The 17,266-nt window shown below is 39.2% G+C and overlaps 1 protein-coding gene across 14 annotated transcripts in view; it reads left to right on the top strand.

The window, feature by feature from the left end:
• Positions 1–17,266, top strand: part of DST (dystonin) — a 315,509-nt gene that overhangs the window by 83,531 nt on the left and 214,712 nt on the right. For all 14 annotated transcript variants that reach the window (XM_075747388.1, XM_075747384.1, XM_075747380.1 and 11 more), the window contains one exon: positions 15,617–15,678. In XM_075747388.1, the coding sequence (XP_075603503.1) occupies positions 15,617–15,678 (62 nt within the window). The remainder of the gene's footprint in view (positions 1–15,616; positions 15,679–17,266) is intronic.

Here is a 17,266-nt window from a genome sequence, read left to right as displayed (position 1 = left end):
TTAATAACTTTGTCTTTGCAAAGAATTACTTAAATTGTGAACTCTCTGAAGTGAAGACGAGTTTTGTCCCTAATGGCGCTGAGATTTATGCACGTGCTGTTGTGGGGGTTTTTTTTGTGTTAGTTTATTTTATTTTTCTCAACAGACTTTGTAACAGAGGCTACATTGTTGCTCAGTTGCTGGGAGATGCTGCTGTGTTTATTTCTGGACTTTTGAAAAAGATTTTGTTCATGACACAGCTCAAAAAGTGTTTATGCTGTAAAAAGCATAGGTAATAGAATAGCTGTAAGGAGAAGTGTCTTAAAATTATGTAGACAGAAAGGCATAGTAAAATAGAGCATGAGCAAAGTAGGTGTAGATGCTTGATCCAAATCTTTAGAGCTCTGACACACCAGAGTTCCTGTGGTAGCTGGATTTTTTGGTGGGGAGCTCCACAGTGTTGTTTAATTATCCAAAAAGCTTTCATGAATAAATATACTTCCTTAGGCTCACATTAACCCTTTTTTAATTGTTTGCATTTAAACTGAGTAGCAGCACTTGGATCTAAGTGTTAGAGAGTTCATCTGGCTCCATTTATAAGGCACCAGAGAACCCATAGGTGAGGCCATGGGAGGGAGAGGAGGCAGCAAGGAAGAGTCTTCATCCCTTCTCACTGCCCTGCCTGCGGGAGAAGTGTCAAGTGAGTCTTGCACTTTGTCAGACCAAAGTTAATCAATTCGCAGGAAATCAGCTGTCCTTGGTTTCACTGATCATGGAAGTACATTTTTATTAGCTTTGTGCAATTTTTAAAAGTAGGGTTAGACTGCCTGGGCAGAAAAGCTGCTGTGCTTTTCTGTCTCACTTAGAAGCCCTTGCCTTTGTTTGAAGAACCCAAGTGTTTTCCAGATAGTGCTTTGACCCTTACAGCAGGGTTTGTTGTGAGCAGTGTTATTGAGGAAGAGTTCTTTACGGAGGGAAGGTGAGAAGCGCCAGTATGAAAGTGTCAGTTGGGGTGACACCAGGGACATTCACCGGTATCCAGCCATAGTCTGAACCGAGACACAAGTGTTGCTTGCTCTAAGGAAGGGCCACCTCGACTTCATTGCTGCACCAGCAGTAGAAATTGTTCCAGTTGAGGAGCTTTGGTGAAGCAGAGCATTACTTTTAGCAGATGTTTCACCTGTAACTTTCTGCTCTGGAACATGGGTCAACTTTCTGTTCGTGACGCACCTAGTTTGGCTATCATTTTTAGAGCTTGCAATCATTCCATCTTTACATGCAAGAAAGTAAGAACAATTACACGATGTGCTCCTGCTCATTAGCTTTTTGTTTAAAGAATTAAATATTGTATTTAAAATATTATATTTAAATGATACACATAGAAGATCCAGGATTTAGCTCTGATTTTGCATGTGACTGTTTTGTTTAATGCCCCGGTGGAATGTTTTGGCATGTTCAGGGCTTTGTGTTCACTTTCCTTTTTTAAGTCCTTCCTCACCTTGTTTGACCTCCATGACTACTTTGAAGCTATTAACTACACCCCCCCTTCATCCCCTGCTTTTTATCTCTCTCTGGTTGTTCCAGTGTTTTTTCCTTGAAGGGAGTCATCTTCATCGTTCTTTTCCTTACTCCTCTGAGATTGCGGTGGCCCCTTGTTGGCCTTATCTCCCATTTGGTATTTCTAGGCAGTCCGATCCATCCTCATGACTTCATCTGTCGCTGTAGTGAAGCGGATTCAGCTATGTTATGTTCCATCTCATTTGTATCTCCTGTTTGCCTTGCCACCCCTTGGGTGAAATATGGCCAAAATTAAATTCCCTGTTATATTGATACACAAAATTTCTCAAGTTCAATCACTATTTCTGCTATTTTTTGTTGCTGTTGGGAGCACTTACCAGTTGCTAAGGCTGAAACATGTGACTCCTCTCTCGGGCTCTTAATCTGTAGTTTCAAACTACAAAGTTCTTCTGAACCTTGCCTTTCTGTGCATGCTGCATTAAGCTGTCCTGCAGAGAGGTCTGAGTTGTGTACTGACTGCCATAGGATCCATCGTTATCCTACTCCAGGTGCAAGCTTACCCTGTCATTTCAACATACGTTTTCACTAAAATCATCATCTTCCTATCCTGGAATCCTCTTCTTCGATTATAAAATGTACAAGGTTCTTGTTGTTATCTTCAGTACCACTCACAGCCCTCTCTGCCCTATCATTTCTCATTCCTTAAATTTTCCTGTTCTTCTGACAGTGCCATTTTCAAAACTCCTTTACCCTGTTCTTAATTTGCTCTTTATCAGTTGCTCTTCATGCCCAATGACTTCTCAGAAGTGACCTTTTCTTCTCCTTGAAACCTTAAAATCTCCTTCCGTGATGACACTTCTCTTATCTACGGGGCAGCTGCTGTGCACATGGAGCCGTCAGAGGTTCATGGACCTTTGAGTACAGGTAAAGGAGGACAGAGCCTGTGTTGGGGTGAGTTTAGAGGTGCCGAACTGTGGAGGATCAGGAGAGCGAAGGTGTCCCAGCTCCTCCAGCACTGCCGTGGTGCCTGCACCACAGAGTAAAATAGCTGACTTTGGCGCTGCAGTGAGGTCAGATGGGAAGGGGCATTTAGGTCGTTAGTAAGTTTAATGAAGAAACAGGTACCTGCCCTGACATCACCCCCAAGCCCCACTGGCCCCACTGTTCAATAAGCTTTAGTACTATCGCAGGACTTGATAAATCATTTTTGCATCGTTATCATGGGTGATTCAAATGGTACTGTATTTTCTTAATCAATCCATGCTGCCATGAATATGGGAAGGAAACAGATCATTGAATAAAATATGTCGTTTTAATTGGTTGTTTACATGTGGAAATTCACTTTAAGAAAGAGTGATCGTTACTTCAGGATAATTTTTATGTGACTAAATTAGCACTGTTATTCCTTTCTCTGTATCCTGAGTTCACAGCTCTTATATTTAACTTAATAGCACCAGCGTAGTCACATAGAGAAATTATGTGGTTTATCTCCTTTATTAGCACAGGTAGAATGTTTGTTTGATAAAGAGCAGGAATTTTGTGATCATACCGAAGGTCATACAAAGCTTTCACAGCTCTCTGTGAAAGTTAAAGGCAGGGATACATTTTGATATAGACTGACTATGTATGGTAGGTCTGAGTTAAATGGGGAGATGAAAAAGCTGGTGAAATGCTCAGGAAGTTTGCACGCTTTACACTTTCTGAAATCTAGAATAAGAATTTAAGATGAGAAAGATAATTTGATGATTGGGGCCACCTGCCTGCCCATAGCATGCTGTTAAACACTCATGCAGTTTCCAGTTGCTTTCCACTGCTTTTCCAGATGTTTGTACAGCTGTATGTTCTGTATAGCAACACTATATTTGAAAAGCAGTCAGATCTCATTCTTGAAGTAAATAATTTTCCTTTTTGCCTTCTCAACGTCATTTTGCACATCTTGGCATGACAGTTCAATCAACTGGTTTCTCTTTACATGAATGAAAAAATTGCTTTGTTAATAAATCTTTGTGAAGTGGATTAAGGCTATAGAACCTCCTGGTGAAACACAAAATGTATCTGAAACACTTCAACTCTGACTCCAGGTTTGTGTGGTAATCAAGGAAAGTGGTCAACGAACTTTCCAAATTATTGTAGGCTTGTTTTAAAAATAAAGTGTGTTCTTTAGGCCAAGTCTTCAAATTAAGTTGGTTGGAATAATTTAAATACAGTACTACTAAATTCGCTGGAATACTTTTAATAACTTTTTTTATGTGAGCTGGCATTAAATCTCTGAAAGTCTGATAGTGGTTTCAGAGTATGTGTGTTCTTTGTCTTCCCGTGCCACGGAAAACATCCTAGTAGTTATTCTTCTGTTTCTTTGTTGTGGGGGAGAATCTTCTGTTGTTTGTGAAACTGAACGGAGAACAAGGGGTGAGTGTGCTAATGGAGATGAATGAGGAGCAGTATCATATACGTCCGTGGTGTAAACATCAGCTGGTGAGAGGGGTTTTTTTTTAATGCCCAGTGATTCTTAGTCTTGTTCCAGTTATCTAGACATCACAGGTAAACTGCATTAATCTTCTTTAATGTGTTTTAGTGTGTGTGAAGATGAGAGGGAGAGCAAGACCTACTGATTTAGCCAAACTCAGCATCACAGACCTCTGTCCCTAATTTTCAAGCTGTCTTGACTCTGCTTGTGAATATATTCATGTACTTTGTACACTGCATTAAAGTTTCATAGTCTTAGCTTGTTCTGAGGAAATGGCGATGTGAACCATGCTGTTCAGAGGCTACGTGTGTCACGTGGAAACATTGCTGCTCTCTCTCCAGTTCTTCATCTTCTGTGGCAGTCTGGAGTTAGCACAGTCACTGCAGGCGCAGGACTTCACAGGCTGGCTGAACAGTTTGCAAAGGGAACCCTATTCTGGGTCTTCTCTCAGGGCCTGTCTATGGATTTCTTGCAATGTATCCCTCTGCTTTTTCTCCATGGAAGAATGTAAAAAGTGAAGGAGGACTCGATCAGAGGACAGAAATACACAGTCAGTGTAAATCTCCACTAACTTCTTGGGGAAAACGACTGCAGTTTTCTTAGTGCAGTGCTGCCTATTGCTGTGACATGAGTTTGCACCAGATTGAAGAAGTAGATTTTAGTCTCATAAGCCTTTTGCCTGTTTGGTTAGGCACATCTTTCCAGTATGGGATTTCTGTTCAAATTTGCTTCAACCTTTAAAAATACCTAACCTGTCATCTTGCACTGTAGAAACCCATTTTTAATTTGTATCAGAACTTGCTGACGTCCCACTAAAAAAAAGAAAAAAAACAAGTTTAAATTCTGGTTGAGGTGATGATGTAAAAAGGTGATACAGCCACAAGTCAAGAGGTGCTGTGATATGCCCTGCAGCAGTGTGATGTCTGCTGAGATACTTTTTTGGACTATGTGCAGGTTTTATGGGTCTTGATAGCTGGATGTGACATTTTCACATGCGTCTTCTCTCTCATATAAAAGCCAGAAATCAAATAATAATGAAACCTGATTTTTTCAGTGATGCTCACTGTCGTCTGTGGCGTTCTGCTTTGTTGGGCTTGTTGTAGTAGTGTTAAATATCTCCCCTGTTATAGGGCTTGAGGGAGAGGGCTGCACAAAAGGAAATGCATGATGAGGTCACTGAACTTCAGGAATTTTGTTCACAGGATATTGTGCTAGTGTAGTACTTACCTAGGAGTGATTTTTTGGTCAGAAAAGAGTCGGACGTGGAGATCTATAGTGCTGCATAGGACATATTTTCTACGTGACTTTAGTTAATTTGAATTGGTTAATAAGTCGGTGGGTTTTTTGTTGTGGGTTTTTTGTTTTGTTTTGTTTTTAAGAAGTCTAAATAAGAAAGTTTAAGGCTATATAACTTTTTTTTTCCCCCCTTAACTGGAACAGGCCTATGGGTAAATGCCGTTATTTTATTATTTCATTGTATTTCTCCTCCATTTGTATCAGTGGTTGATTCCTTGTTTTATACTTCAGCAGTAAACTTTCAGGGGCTGGTACCTTTGTTTGATTTGTGTTTCTAAACTTTTTGGAGCGCTCACTGCTAGGACTGGAAGACACTAGAAAAATGCTTTTTGAGCTTATTGCATGTGTCATTTTTGATGAGGTGTGAGTTACCTGCTTACTACAGTAACGTTACAAAGTGCTGGCTGACTGAGATCCTACGAATAGAGTGATTCCTTTGGGTTCCTCTTGAGTTTGGTGTATGTGCACACACAAATAGCAGTATTTCTTCCATACAGGTGTGGGTATCATTAATTTACATTCCTGCAAATCATATCAGAAATACAGCTCTTGTTCCAGTAGTTGAAGATATATGTAGCATCTTCTGTGTAGGATGGTAAACCTAGGCAAACCTGCAGAGATTTTACGCAGCTGGGTTATCCCCACGTGTTTCAGGTGTAGGCCAGCTGAATTCTTCATCCTGCTTCAAGCATAGATGGAAAGGAGAGGCAGAAAAAAGGTCCAAGTGAGAATTTGATGAGTGCAGTTTCTTTTTGAGCCAGATGGGTGTGCAATTAGCAAATTTTTAATTATTTTCAGGGTAGAAAGCATTTATTTACTGCCTATTGTGGTTTCATATTAACCTGCATTTGTAGGGTTGAGGCGCAGTGCATTACAGAATATCACAAGCCTAAATGGTGAGCCAGTCACTGATGGCTTAGGGGTTTTGTGTGGTTTTGTCCACGTGTGGTCTTTAGTTTGATTTTTTGAGGTGGTCATAGCTTGGTCAGAATCAGTGGGAGTTTTATGATTGCTCCTTCATCTGCAATTAGAATTAAGCTCTGACCTCCAAAAATACCAAGAAGTCTTACTTTGTTTCTAGCAAACTATGGTGGTAACAGAGAACACTATTCTGTGCTATGCCTTCTGTCCTGTTTCAGCAAGTATCTCTTGAGATCAGTCTGTATCAATCTGGATTATGAATGTTGGTGTTACAGTCTATCATTCACGCTATCATGCATGATCTGATATACCTGGGAAGCGGCTCGTTGGGAAACTGGAAGAGTTTAGCCACAGCAGCCTAGGTCTTCGTAAGACCGGAATGCGAATTCATGCTGTCAGGTACAGCTGTTTTACTACAATTAGCCAAAGAGACTTGTTAAAGAGTTTCCAGAGTTAGTCAGCAAGAGCCTGAGGACTTCCTTGGGGCCAGGAGGCAAGCGTACCCAAGCCACGCAGGTAGCTTGAGCTGCCCCAGCTCCAGAGAAGTCGTCTCCTCCTGGTTGATTGATGGAGTTCTGCTAGATCTTTATCTTGCATAGACTCAGGAAAACTGCTCTTATTTGTTTGCACATAGAACTGAGTCTTTTGTTTAAGAACCAACATATGAACAACTAGGCTGCATACAGCTGGAGAGGATGGTGCAGCTCGTGTTATTATTTTATTGTTGACTCTATATTTGAGTCCTGATAAGCCCATCTAAGCAGTTAACAAATTGTTTTGGGGATATAAGTCTAAATGTTGCATTTCATTTTACAGCAGGGTAGGAACATATCTTCCAGAGAGTGTACTGTATTTTGCAAAGCCTTTTACAAGACCTGATGACAGAGCAAATAACATGGTTTACATGTGACTAAAGACTTTTTTTTTTATTTTGCAAGCCTTTTAATTTCATTGCAAGTATACTGCTAACATATCAAAGCAGTTCATTTCAGATTTTGTAGTCTGTTCTATCCAGTTTAATAAACAGACATATTAATCAAACAGAATATCCTGGTATTACGTATGAAGAATTGCAGAGTTTCAAAGATAAGTATCGTTCCAGATTACAACATTTAAACTTCTGTAATATTTTAAGTCTTCTCTCCATGAATTAATCTGCAGTGTTGTTTCATTGCTTCACTTGCAAGGCTGGGAAGCTACCGAAGTGGGTCACTGGGTGAACAAACATGTATTAAAGTAAAACACAGATGAAAGGACAGTATCTTTGGATTCTGTTTGCAGCTGTTCCAGTCCACTTCATTGGGAAGGCCCACTGAAGGGATGACTGAATGTTATGAAAAATAAAATGCTGAAGTTACCCGGTTTATTTTCAATCTTTGTCATTTTTAGTATGTTTTTTCCCTGCAACTTGTATAAAATTGAGCACTTCCCAGTCTTTGGTGCATTTATGTCTGTCATCAAATTTAGTTCACATTCTGCCTACAAATTATATTGCTCATTTCTTTGAAGAACATTTTTGCAGAAAACATTTGCATTTTTACAGCTAAATGTATACCCATAGAAATGATTTGGCAAGTAAAATTTGCAATACTATTTTGTGAAAGACAGGAAAATAAAATTACTTAGAAAAATATATCAGAGATCCTAAATATTGATTGTTTTTATGTTGTGAAGGCTGAACCGTAATCACGTAGAAGCCAATGGGGGCTTTACTTAGTAAAGGTTAGCTGTTAACTTCAGTGAGGTCTGAGTTTGGTCTTATTTGACTGTAACTCCAGGAACAACATTTAATTTCTAGTTCATCCTCAGCTCTTGTTGCATGTAGTCCACAGTTTAATAGAAGTAGAGCATGAAGAGGCATCAGATTTTAGAATAAATGGGCAAAACTTTTATCCTGATTTATCCCTGTTATCAAACCAACTGAATATGTGACCTTTCACCCCAGTGTGTACGAAATTTGAATTGTTTTTTCAGAGGAGAGGAAACTGAAGTGTAGAGAGACTTATATTCTTCACAGAATAATTGGAGCAACCAGAAAAATTGAGAGAAGACCTCAACTGAGGTGCATATTTCATTGCTATTTAAATTAACAATGCAAAGCTCAGGATAGGAGTAAATTTGAATTGCTTCCATAACTATGTGTATATATGATCTGACATGAGGTATAAAATGAAGCTTTGTAAGAGCTGATGGCTTGCCTGATTAGGAGTGTGCAGAAGAGGAGCTACTCATCTGAAGTAACCTTGCCGTATGAATGCAGACCTTGTCAGAGGAGGCAATAATTGAGTGGGACACATTTTCTAGGAAAATACAGGTCAGATTATGCCCATTGCCAAATATTTATGAGAGTAGCAGTTGATTGTGAGACACAGGGAAGCTCCGAGTTTCGCCTCACCAGTGTCCTTCTCTGGCAGCATCTGGTTTTGAATGCCTTGGTAGAAGAAGGATCTAGTGGTACTTTTGCCATCCTTGGGTAGTTTGTGGTTAAACTAGTGTGAGCAGTGATGGGAACACCACATAATACAAGCTTGACATACAGGGTTTAAACAATAAATAATTACTATTTTGGGTGTAAGCACTTTCCCTTAGATTTTTCTAGTTGCTGATGGATATTTTTCTTGCATAACCTGACTTCCTCTGCGGCACTGCATCAGTTCCAAATTTCAGACATTTGAGAGTAACATAGTGAGAAAGAAGCACATACCTTTCTCTCTGAAAAGCTGCATTTGTATATATGCAGTGGTATATCATTCATGCCCCTTTGTGCGTGGGACACATCAGTGGTAGTTGAAACTTCACATCCGTGAACCAGGTGAGTTGGGATTGAAGCTTGTCACGAAGGAGGAAGCAATGGCAATAAGCTGTAAGTGGGAAAGAGAAATGAAGGAATTTTACCTCAATGAAATAAGACTTTAAAAGAGGGGTTTAGGTTTTCATTGTTTGGGAAGTGAGCCTCAATTAGGCAGTGCATTTCAAGAGTTTGTGCCTTACTTGACGAGTGCCTAACAGCATTCATTTTTGCTTGTATTCCTTAAATAGTAGGATATATCCTTTGCATAAGAATCCTTGTCTATCCTGCTGCCTCTTGATTTTTTTGACAGTTTTCCAACAGGGTGAAACCCCATCATTATCCTGAATTCTCTTATCCAAATTTCACTATCTATACTCCTAAACTATATCTGCATTTTTAATTCTTCCTTCTCACATGTGGACCATGTCTCTCCCTTGCTCCGTACCCTTCCTGTCTTTCTTCCTCTATATCATCTAAACTCTGTACCTTACCAGTCTGTCTCCAGTTATCCTCTTATTTTGTATTTGGCTGACAAGGCCTTCATTCAGTCCTTCCGAAAAAAGAAGTAACGTGATGCTGTCTCCAAGGCAAGCTCCTGCAAACTGCTAGTGCTATTCCCCAAGCTGTCCTGATACGTGAGCACCAACAGGGACATAAACAAGAAATGTTATGAGTTCTGATTTCATGAATCCAAGGGGTAGCTGATCAAATTAAAAAAAATGGCAGAGGTGGTAAAATAGAAAATGTTGCTTGTAAGCTTGACAAATGTCTCCTGCTCTTCAAGAACAGCTGATTTAAGAAGAGCACCATTATATATTCAAATACATGAAGTATTGTTTTGAAATATAAAACATAAGGCACTACGTGTGGCAAAATATGCTCTGTTAAAGGAAGCAAATACTTAAGAAAAAGCTGGTTGTCAGGTGAGCTGACTCTGAGAGAACTCATATTTACCCAGCACTTTTGGGAGTGAAGATAACAAAACTTTTAGCAGAGAATCTAATCTTTCATGACAAACACTAAACGTATATTGCCATTCTAGTTCTGGGTGACTAAATTGTTAAATATTTTATAGAAGTCTGGGTTTGGTGGTAGTTTTCTTGGGTTTGGGTTGTTTTTTCCCTTTTTTTTGGTAAAGTTAGAATCTGTTGAAAATAACTTGTGAGTTCCCTGTTTTCCTGTAGTTGTTCTCATACAGTAAATACGACCACAAAAGCAAGTCCTAAAACTGTAACACTTGTAGACTCAGTTTTTATCTTGACTGTTGTAGTGGCATTGAATATGCAGAAATCTCCATGTGAGGCCCCTAAGTTTATTTTTTCAGAGTTTTTTAAGCATTTCTACATGCCCTTACCGTAGCTATCATCTTGTTAGAAACATGGATGCTAATTCAGCCTTGATATTTTTATAGCAGGAAGCATATATATTTTTTTTATTATTAGAAGTCATTGCCAAAGTGTGTATGATTTTGTATGCTGTATGTCTTAATGAAAATTTGACACAATAGTACACAGTTCATAGCATAGGTCTGTATTCATACATTTTACTGCATAATAAATAGAGTTTTATTCATTTCTAAGTTTATCTAATTTAGGATACTACACAGGATCGAGAATAATCCCAGTTCTTCATAACAGAGGTAGTTTTCATTGAATCACTGTTTCAGATAGTCAAAATTGATATACAGGGCCTACAGATACTTTTAACCCAGCTATAATTAACAATACCTACTAATGATATGAAAGATGGTAGATTACCTGTTAGTAAGGTTATTCAACCCTTCCCTATGGAAAAACCTGTAGTTTTAATGTTCCAAACTAGATTTGTTTGACCTGAGATTTTACCTTCCTAGAGACTGCTTCAGATTGTGATAGGTTTGTTGGATGTCCCCTGGTTCTTAACGAGCGAGAATGAATAATTAGTACAGACATGGAAGGCCTGTGAGAAGTTAAGGTTGAGTTTGCAGGAGTAGAGAGCGAGGCCTCCTAGATAAGGTGTTTAAGCACTGACCATGCTGGAGAATTGGATTTGTCCTCTATTTTTTTATATAGCTTTGTGATTCTGAGTGAATGTCAAAACCCAGATGTTTTCCCAAGAGATCATATGTTAATTATGCTCTATTTTCTGAGTGCAGCATTTGAGATACCAGGGTCTAGTTTGCAGAAGGAACATTAGAAATACCAGAGGAAAACCTATTGTGAAATGAATTTTGTCTTCAGAGCTTGAAAAATGATGAATGATTTTGGTGCCCTGTATCCAACAACATGAAGTACACTATTGAATAAACTATTCCTTAAATGAGTAACACCCCTTCTATGCAGTAGACTGTAGTCTCTAAAAATAATAAAAGACCATTTCATTAAATACCATAATGTATACTCCCAAGAAGGTTGTGTTAAGGGTTCACAGCCAGTTTTAATTCCTGTTTTAACTCCACTTGAGTGCTTCACTTTGTAACCTTAATACTGTTCTTTTAACACAGCTTTTTGAGTTTAACATAAATAGTTATTGTAAATAGCAACAAGATGTGCAGAAAAATTAGTGCATTTATACGTGAGTAAGGCATAATGCCTATCAGGGCTTTTGTTAAATACCTGGATGAATGTAGAAGAACCTGTTGCCTATCTAACTATTCATGTAGGCAAATAAATGTCATCAGAGAAGCAAATATAACTTAGCAATGCAAAAGACTGCCTGAGAAATGGAGATTTTTTTGCAGGTCTGTCACTAGGTGGAGGAAATCCAAACTTTGATATTTTCACTATTAGAATGAAGAAAAAACCAGCAATTCGCAGCTCGCCTAGAAAACTGAAGGGGTTTGTACTCTTGGCACTCTTCTTGCCTTTCCTCACATCATTGTGGAGATAAGGGCACTATTCTGCTCCTTCAAGCTGGTGGCATCTGGTGCAATTGCTCGGAGATGGTTTCAGGTCGCCTTAAGGCAGAGGACCACTCCGCAGCTTCTCCCCAGGAGAGCATTCAAGGGGGGTCAGTGCCATGTGTCTTCTTTGGTGTAATCCTGGTAATAAACCTGTTTTACAGAGAAACCATTCTAATTCATAGACGCTGCGATCCGTGCAAGCCATAGGGATTTGTGGAAGGGGGCATCCGTGTTAGAAGAATCTGGCCCCCGAATTTGTCCTTCGGATTGAGGAATGACAAGAATGTGCAGTGAGATACCTTAGTTGTGGCAACAGATTTTAAGTCCAGATTTTCTAATCTGGAGCCTCTCTAGATGCATGGTACCTTGCTGCTGTGTTGTAGTGTAGGTTCATAAAGTAGGTGTCAATCTATTAAGACGGGAGACGTTTTGTTGCGGTACTTTCCAAGCTTATAAAGCAGCTTTCAGTTTGTATGTCTGATACATTAGAATAAAGTCTGCAATATATGTGCCTGCAATAACAGGTAAAAGCAGAGAAACTCAAGTTGATTAATTAACCATTGAGGGTTTATTGTGATGATCTACAGATCAGATGATCTAGGAAGACGTGTTTTCTTTCTGCAGTTCCTGCCTCACCTGTATTCTTAAATTACCTTGGCTTAAGGAGCACTTGCTGCTGCTCCTTTCGTGGTGCTGCTCTTTCCTTGCTACTCACTGCTGGTAGAGGGAGAAAAAAATAGACTTCTGGTTTGCAAAGCTCAACATTTGGATTCAGATGCATATTAATGCACCTAAAAGTTGAAACCAAACAAACACAGATGCTTAGTTTAGTTCTTATTGTGAGTTAAATCCAGAGGGCTGGCAGTTTTGCTTGCTGTGACAGCAGATGGGCTGTTTGCTCCTGGTTTTGTTTTGGTTTTGGGGTTTTTTTTGTGTGGGTGGGTTTGTGTTTTTTTTTTTTTTTCCTCCAAAAAGGGGAGTTGCTACCTTCTGTCAGCTAGGAGAAGCTGTGGTCACTCCTTGGCTCTCCTTTCCCTGTAAAGAAAAGAAACTCTCAAGTTTTGAAGGGAAGAATGAGAGAGTTTGCTGAAGGTGAAAAGGACTGGAGCGCAAAGCTGGTGGAAGTGATGTGCTGCATGGGTCAGTAACGCGCACTGCTGGGCTGGCAGGGTGGCAGGGCTGCCTTCGGGAGAGCGCAGGGCTCTGCCTCCGGGAAACGTCTCTCCAGAGGCTTTCACTGGGTTTCCTTCCTTACCTGGGTGTTTCTTTTGTAGTAAGCTGCTGCTTTTCTACTTCATTTGGGGCACTGATTTTGTATGTTCTGCTCTGAGCTCAAGCTGTTGCACTGTGTTTTCCTACTAGCGTGCATTTGCTTTTCTGGAAGCTTTTGGCTTTTTGATTAAAAATCACAAGTGTGGTGTTTGGTTTGGTTTTTTTTCTGGTTTTGGTTGGGGTTTTTTTTGGGGGGGTGTTTGTTTTTTTTCTTTAATCCTGTTTTTTTTCACAACATAATGGGTAACAGCTTTCCTCCTTCGTACACATTTGTGTAAGGTACAGAGTTCTTCTCTGAGTGCATGTGTACAGATAGTAAGCATCACTTCTTTTACTTAAGTCAGCATTTTAATTGAAAATAGAGTTGAAATTAATAGTCACTGCATGTTCTAACAAGATACAAGGAAGTGGATTTTTTTAAAAAAACTTTTCTTTTTTTTTTTTTTTTTTTTTTTTTTTTTTTACTGTTGTCACAGTAACATTTCCCAAAGTGTAAACTTTGGTGGTAGTTAGTCAAAACTAGCTGAGGTATGGTAGAAAAAAAGGCACGTAGGCTTTTGGGCTGGAATATTAAATTGTGCAGTTTAGAAAACTTGTGTTCCTTCTAAAACAGTTACCTATAATGGAACAGTTACAAGTGAAACTATTTCTGGGTTTCTTTTATTTCTTAGATTTTCTATTCTCTGCATCTAGCAAACCAGAACTTCTACCTTATTAGGATAAATAACTGAGGTCAGAAATGCTGTTTTACTAGATGAAGACTACAGGGAAATGTATATATAGAAAAAGCTTTTCTTAATCTGCCAGTTCATTTTCTCCAATAGTGCCGCTTTGCTCTTTAGTTTGTCGCTTGCTCCTCTTTTTTTTGGGTCCTCAGCTAGAATAAGAGAGTATGGAGCTGCGAAGCAGTGAAAAAGCTTGGAAGATCTTGAGTGGTGTGGAAAAGGCATTTAGGGAACAGCAGCTATTCTGTACAGAGCTGAATGTACACATACACTACACATACTATGTGAAGAACTCGTTGCCACAGTCAACTGTGGCTACAAAAGTTATAGGTGTGTTAAAAAAGGATTGAAAAAAATAGCAGGGGAAAAAAAAAAGCGTCTATGACTCTTAAATGCAAAGATGTGTATAAGCATGTGGAAAGTCTGTGAGTCACATGAGGGAGGAGTATACAAAGTCTTCACAGGCTTTTGCTCATCTTGTTTTTGTATTTATTCTCGAATACTCATTTCTCCCTGCTGTTGGGAACAGCATACAGTGCGCAGTTTGGCCCAGGACAGACTTTTGTATGATCTCATGCTGTTTTGAAAGACCTCAGTATCACACCAGAGACTTTACAGTCCATGAACATGGACCTTCTGTGAATTTTATTTTTTTTATTTTATTACTTATGTTACCTTTGACCAATCTGAAAGCAGTATTTTTATGTAAACTATTGCTTCTGATTCAGTCTTCTAGTGATGTCAGAAGCTGCAGATGGGATCTTCTTTTGCTACCTGAGCTCATTGCTCATTCTCGGCCACACTACTAATAGCCCAAATCAATGAAACAGACACAGTTTTGTTGTACTGGGTCTTAAGGGATCTCACTATTTTAGGCTTGCACAGATGGTCCTAGTTCTAACACACTACAACTCCTGCTCCCGGGAGCTCCAGGACTGCAAATGGGCTCTGTAGCGGTTGTACTGGCTACTGACTGTACATAGGTTTGTGGAGACAGCTTAACTCTTGCACTGGAGTGGCGATTAGTGTTTCTCTGACATGGCTCTGTAGAATACATGTATATATTTCCCATCCACATATTTCCCGTCCATAAGTGGGATGCTTTCTTACCCTGAGCCTATTGCTTTTATTGTTTGTTCTCAATATTTTGTGGGCAGTCATTGATGCTAACTCCCATGCTGAGGGGTGAACTGTTGGCAGTGCCTGGGTCCCGTATCTGGGTTAGTGAACATCCCTGTCCATATTATAGAGGATGAAAAGAAAAAGAGTCCTTTCTCTGGCTGTTGAAACAAGAGTGATATTCTAGTCAAAAAGCATCGTGATTAAAAAAGCTGGCTTTCTTATAGTAAGAGATTTTCTATTGGTAAATACTTTAATAATTAATTAGGTTTTAGAGGCTACAAGTAGTATTTATAGCTCTTAAAAGTTTGCCTTGATCTTTTTAGTACATTTTAGGGAATGGTCAACTTTTCCTAGGAAGTTATATTTTTGTTAGTAGTGCTGCTGCTGTACCAGCGGGGCTGTCATTCTGGAGGGACTTACATGGAGCTTCTGCTCAAGAAACTTTCCATGACATGCTGTGATGTACTGCAGAAACATTTGTGTGCTATTATTTTATTTAGACATTTCAGAGCTTTTACAGGCTATTCTCTTTTTAAACATTATTAGAATGCTAATTTTATAAAGCTGTCCATAAAAAAAAAAAAATCTTCTACATAATTTATAGAGCTGTTGAAAACCCTTTTCTCTTTCCTTTTTACCTCCAGATGAGCGGGACAAAGTACAAAAGAAGACCTTCACAAAATGGATAAATCAGCATCTCATGAAGGTCAGTTGATATTTCTGTGATGTCTGTGTGACTGATTACTACTGTAGTGTACTAAATGTTTTACTAAATGTTTGATTTGAGGATGCAGCTGCATTACATATAATAAGGAAGATCTTAAATCATGAGATTTATGCATGTACTTTGTCTTTGAGGAGTCATGGGGGAGTTGAAATGCTGCTTTCTGATATCCCAAGGTGATCTATTTGAATACTTGCATTTAAAATTAAAATGAGCCAAAGTTTAAGGGACATGATTGCTTTTCACAAAGCGTGACATTTTTCTGGCTGTCATGATGGCTGTAGCACCACAGGTAAGACAAAGAAAATATTTTTATTTTTTTTTTTAAGAGAACCGTGTTGAGGTCAGGGAAATTACCTTGAGAAGGATAGCTCTAGATCATCCCATGGCATCAGTATGCTGCTCATGGATTAGAAATAGAGGCTTTCTAGGGGCAAAAGTCACTTTTCAATATCTTTCTTTTGAATAGCAGTGAACTTTGCCTCAGGGACAGAGCACATCATTTTAACATGTACAGCTTTTAGTCAACAGAGAACTAAAAGCCGCGAGTTCACCTTCACTGCATGGCCCTTCAGTTCTAAATTTAATCTGCTGTTTCAGTGCCAACTGTCTAGCCCAGACATTTCTCTGGAGAAACAGATTGTATAATTACTTAACATAGCTTGCTTTGATTTTTTTTTTTTTTTTTTAATTCAGAGGCTGAATTCATGTAGAAGTCACATTAAATAAAAATGTCTCTGCAAACTCTCGGAGTTGAGATTTAATTAATGAGTATGATGTTCAGACACTGTTGGAAAGATTTGCTTGCGATCTTTGTTTTTTTTTAGGGGGCAGCTTACTCTTGTGGCTGTATTTGTGGGTATTTGAGAAATATTGGACACTGAAGCAGAACTGAATTTCTTCAAGGATGTTTACAATCAATATTTCTTTTTTTGTCTCCTTGAACCTTTAGAAGATGAGGAATTCTGGTTTCACATCTTTTAAAAATTTGAACCAAGGTAGCTCTTGGGAAATGGCATGGCTTGGGGATCTAGCAAGGCCTGGATGTGAAGGTGGTCCCAATTTTGTCTTCAGCAAGAGAAAACTTTTCCAGAGTGATCTTTCGATCCTTCCCACCATGACTGAGCCATCAGGAGCGGTCCTGACATCAGCCCCTGTGCAGCAGCACTATGTGCAACCTTTCTGTGGGCAGGGAGTGTCTGGAGTCGCAGAATGGCTTTTAATACTGCTCATACTAATAGGTTTTCCTTTGTGGTTTTGCTAGACCCAAAGGAATCACGCTGTGTAGAAACAGCTGCTCCAAGGACCCCTTCTATGTAGACACCTCCTCACAATAATCCTGAAATACCCGAGTGGCCCTTGTGTCCTTGCAGAAGCCTTCTACTTACTAATGAGAAAAGACAAGAGGCTGCAGACCTGCAGCCTTCCCTTTCTGGATTTTACCTCATATTTACAATATAAGAACTATATTCATTGTCCAGTACTTCAGACAAATTAGATTTAAAGAAAAAAAACATACAGGAAGATTGCTGGTATTCTGGCAGCAAAATGCAATCTCCAAATTAACCAT

This window comes from Balearica regulorum, chromosome 3 (assembly GCF_011004875.1).
Source record: "Balearica regulorum gibbericeps isolate bBalReg1 chromosome 3, bBalReg1.pri, whole genome shotgun sequence".
In the NCBI taxonomy this organism is placed as follows: domain Eukaryota; kingdom Metazoa; phylum Chordata; class Aves; order Gruiformes; family Gruidae; genus Balearica; species Balearica regulorum.
The sequence above is the reverse complement of the archived record's forward strand: the minus strand, read 5'-3'. Positions and strand labels throughout refer to the sequence as shown.